The sequence below is a fragment of the Notolepis coatsorum genome (assembly GCF_963971535.1).
Source record: "Notolepis coatsorum genome assembly, chromosome: 16".
In the NCBI taxonomy this organism is placed as follows: Eukaryota; Metazoa; Chordata; class Actinopteri; order Aulopiformes; family Paralepididae; genus Notolepis; species Notolepis coatsorum.
Genome location: NC_140180.1, coordinates 43,643,459 through 43,648,246, shown reverse-complemented (window position 1 = coordinate 43,648,246; position 4,788 = coordinate 43,643,459). Strand labels below are relative to the sequence as shown.

Sequence of the window (4,788 nt, the reverse complement as noted above, 5' to 3'; positions counted from 1 at the left end):
GTTTATAATCTATCTTTGATCAGATATTGGGTTTTTGTTGATATTGTGGATCATAAAATAATTTTGTTATTGATTAATGGTGATTTCTCAGATTTCTCACAAGTTGATATCTTAAATATTTGAGAATGTAAATTACAAATGACACTTCAGTTTGCTACTTTATTACGCTTCCATTACCATGCAGTCCAGCATGAAGACCATCAATTGGATTTTCTAACAGGTGATTTTCCATACATTATCAGATATATTGACACGTGTGTTGGTTTCAAAAAATGATATATGATATGGTTCTCCAGCCCTCAGTCGTTATAACTGTTATTATAATATCACTTGTGGTAAAGATTACATCTATTTTATAGCAGGACTTCATAGACTCTGATCTCCGAGGAAAGGTTCAGTGTTGATCAAAGTGTCAGTGCTTAACTATTAATATTACCATCTACATATTACTATACATACAACATAGAGAATGGATTTCTGTGTGGAAAGAGGATGTGTTTTTGTGTCAAAGAGTCAACGAGTAATGTGCCTTTTGAAACGGTGGTATGCTATAAGCTTTTTGACATAACATAACAGCTCATTCCCCAGGGAGCTTGTGGAAGGTGAACATGCTTTCATCTCGGCCCTCAACATGCACTATAGAGCCTAAACCTCGAAAGCACACAGTCAGTGCTGTTCATCTCTACCCAACCATGATGATGAGGATGGAAATACATGACATTTCTAATCAATAATGATACATATTCAGAGACACAATATTGACAGTTCTCTCTGTTTTTATACACCAGGGGGGGCATAATACTGTTTAGAGATGGTCTGATTTACCAACACATCAACAGAATTATGTCTAGGGCAAAATATGATTATGGCTTCAGGTTAAATTCACAAATCCAATCTATATGTAAATTTACTGTGGTAATGTTGTACAGGGAAATCAACACCAGAACTGATGTTCAGATTGATGAAGAAAACAGAATTTTCAATACAAGATCCAAAATATGTTCTGCTGCTTTTCGTGCATGATTTTGATGTAAATTAAAGGACATTGCAGACGAGTTGTTGCTGCTATTATTATCATGCACAACAATACTAACCAATAATAATAATAATAATAATAATAATAATAATAATAATAATAATAATAATAATAATAATAATAATAATAATAATAATAATAATAATAATAATAATAATAATAATACGAATATCACTATTAGAATTGGTACATATTAATGTTGGGGATTGTTCACCTGTCATTAGAAGGCATATTTGGGGCAGATTAAAGCTAGAAATCGCTAATAAACAGCGGCAGAGGTTAGACTAATAAATGTCTAGGATTGATATTGAACTAGTGGGAAGTTAATTGCCCGGTAACGCAATAACAAATTGTACACGACAGTTGGACTGTCATATTTATGCACCAATTGGTTGCAATCAAAATATGTAATTAATCAACACTGAGAGAAGGATGTGTGTAAGTAACCTAATTTGAAGCCATTAGCTATACCCCTGTTGTAATTGTGAAAACCTGCTGTCCTTATCGACGCCTCACACTCTGGCCTGTAGGCTACATCACATGCAGTATGACAAAAGCGATGCACTCACGACCAGCTCTCTCTCACACGCACACACACACACGCGCGCGCGCACACACACACACGCACACACACACACGAACACGCACTCACACACACAAAGCATTACACACAACGACAGAACAATTGACCATAATCAGGTGGCACATGGACATTGGACGGACTGAACTATATACGCGTGAGATGTCAGTACCTGCAGTTGTACGTTCGGATCTCCTTGTTATCCCGTTTGCACTTGACTGCAACAAAAACCATGGTGACAAACAGGATGGCGGCGATAGAACCCAAGGCGATGATGAAGATGAGGGACAGGTTCACTGGTCCAATAGACTCCTGCGCGTTCAGGTCCGGGGAGAGGTAGACCACGATGTACGCCGAGGCCGAGAGTGCGGGCTTCCCGTGGTCCCGGGCCACCACCGTTATCTCATATGTGGACTTTACGTTCTCCCCGAACATCTTCGTGGACCGAACCTCTCCGTTCACCTGGTCGATCTCAAAGAAAGCCCTGTCCCCCTCTGAGAGGGTGTAGGTCAGCCTCCCGTTCTCCCCCTCGTCGTAGTCGTCGGCTTTGACCTGGGTCACCATGTAACCCACTCCGGCGTTCCTGGGGATGGACACCTCTGCGGTGCCGTTGACCAGCGGGGGGTTCGTCATCACGGGCGTGTTGTCGTTGACATCCAGTACGACAATGCGCACCGTGGCGTTACTCGATAGAGAAGGGTTCCCGTTGTCTCTGGCCAAGACTTTAAAATCAAAAGTCCGTGTGTACTCGTGATCGAACGATCTCATTGAATAAATGCGTCCCGATGGGTTTATGCTGACGTAGGTGTTGACGTCCATGTGTTTGATCTCGCTTGGGATGATGGAGTATGAAACGGTGCCGTTCATGCCCAAATCCGGGTCCTCGGCGGACACCGCCAGCAAACACGAACCGGGCAGGTTGTTCTCCATCACCATCTCTTGATAGTGGGGCTTTAGGAAGTGGGGTGGGTTGTCGTTTTCATCCGACACTTTGACTACCAGGGACTTTGTGGCGCGTAAAGGAGGGGTGCCACTGTCCTCCGCCTGGATGGTGAGGTTATACGTGTCCCTCTGCTCTCTGTCCAGCCTGCCGTCAACAAGTATGGTCGAGAAGCTCTCGTACTCTTGCAGTCTGAACGGGACGTTACCCTGGAGCCTGCACTGGACCTTGCCATTCGCTCCAGAGTCCTTATCCGACACCCTCACCAGTGCGATGACATACCCCCGCTGCGCGTTCTCGCTCACCTCCACCAGCTCCGTGTTCAGCGAGAGCAAACTAATGATAGGCGGGTTATCGTTCGAATCCATCACGTTCACCGTTACTTTACAGTGAGCCGGGATGGAATTGGGACCCAGGTCTTTTGCCTGGATGTCGATCTCGTATATGTGCGTCGCTTCGTAATCCAAAAGACCGTTGACGGTGATTATGCCCGTTCTGGGGTCAATTTTGAAGGCATCTCTCGTCCTCTCGGTGACGTAGCTGTTGAACGAGTACACCACCTCGCCGTTCGTGCCCTCGTCTGGGTCCGTGGCGTTCAGGTCTACGACTAACGTGTTGACGGGAGAGTTCTCCATCACGTTCACGGTGTAAACGGACTCGTCGAACACGGGATTGTTGTCGTTCGAGTCTGTGACTTTGATGTTCAACTGGACCGCGCCTATCTTAGGAGGGTCTCCTCCATCCTCCGCGCTGATCTCATAGGAATAGTGAGACTGGGTCTCCCTGTCTAACGATTTTTGCACCACGAGCTCAGCTATTTTGGAGCCATCCCCTCGAGTCTTTATCTCTAACCCGAACAGCTCGTTCGGAGTGATCGAATATGATTGCACGCCAAACATCCCCGAGTCCGGATCGCTTGCCCCCTCCAGGGGGAACCTGGTACCAGGGGAGGCATTCTCTGAGATTTCAATGTCAATGTGGCTGGTGGGGAATCTCGGGGCATTGTCGTTCAAATCCTCAATTTCAACTTTAATAACACAGATTTCCATTGAGTTTGACATAACTTCCAGAGAAATAATGCACTTTGGGTTCTGTCGACAGACTACATCCCGATCGATTTTCATTTGGGTCGTAAGGATTCCAGCCGGGCTGAGTTCCACCCATCGTGGCTCTGAATTCGAAATAACACGCAAGTACGGCGGCTGCAGTGCGATCTGAAATCCTTGCTTCTGTGCGTCCTTTGTCACGTTTCCAATCACTGACCCCGGCTTCATCTCCTCGTTTATTCCATATTTCAAATTGATTACAGCATCAGCCCCGACCCAGAATGGTAGGAAAACAAAAATAAATTGCATTAATTCCATCTCCTTGGATTGCATTGTACCTGTTGAGTATCCCTCTCTGCCTATAACAAGGACTTTGTATGATTGATTACGCACAGCAGGGATACATGTCGTCAGAGATAACGGGCGAAATGTTCCAAATCACTCATCTCGTTGAAACCATGTTTCGAGGACATGCATGACTCTATGCAGATGTAGAGTCTTAATAAGTCATTTACTGCACTCTTCTCAGGCAAAGTACATCCCCCGGTCTACTGCAGCGCGTGAGATATTGGAGAGGACAGATATGTGAAAACATACTGAATGGTCTCAGAACAGTGATTCAGCCATGGGTGGAAATCTGTGCTGCTCTTATTGAGCGGCAAAGTCGTTTTACGCACGACTCATGATAAACTGTCCACCTTCAAATTGGTCCCAAAAAAAGAAAAAAAAAAAATATTCTAAGGGGAAAAAATTATTTAGAACTCCGATGAGCAATTCCACTATAATCTTCAGTGCAGATGAAATAACAGGGTTAAAATGCCCCAGTTAAATTCTCCCCAGTGCCTTGGTGCGAAAAAATGTTTAAGGCGCATTTTGGATAAACATATTCGACTGTGTGAGATATTACAACTTCTGATTAAAAAAAAACATCGTCTGTTGGTCGCTGTGTGCTATCAAATTGCACAGTTGACGAAAAGGCTAAAAGGGGATATGCAGTCGCAAAATCATTCAACAGCTTGAGTCCGGCTATCAGACCAACGGTGCAGGAATGTCATCATATTACTGAAGTCCACGGTTACCTTTTTTATTTTATCTTATTTCCAGGCGATTTAGCCCTTCCCTCTTCGTATAGTCCTCACAAGTATGAATGTGTTTACTTGCTAATTAACATCCGCTTATCATCTCA

At 44.2% G+C, this 4,788-nt stretch overlaps 1 protein-coding gene across 2 annotated transcripts in view; it reads right to left on the bottom strand.

Moving 5' to 3' along the window:
- pcdh19 (protocadherin 19) overlaps nucleotides 1-4,580 on the bottom strand; it is an 88,055-nt gene extending 83,475 nt beyond the window's left edge. For both annotated transcript variants that reach the window (XM_084331778.1, XM_084331779.1), the window contains exon 1: nucleotides 1,789-4,580. In XM_084331778.1, the coding sequence (XP_084187904.1) occupies nucleotides 1,789-3,935 (2,147 nt within the window). In that variant the 5' untranslated portion in view covers nucleotides 3,936-4,580. The remainder of the gene's footprint in view (nucleotides 1-1,788) is intronic.
- Between the last annotated feature and the right edge of the window lie 208 nt (nucleotides 4,581-4,788).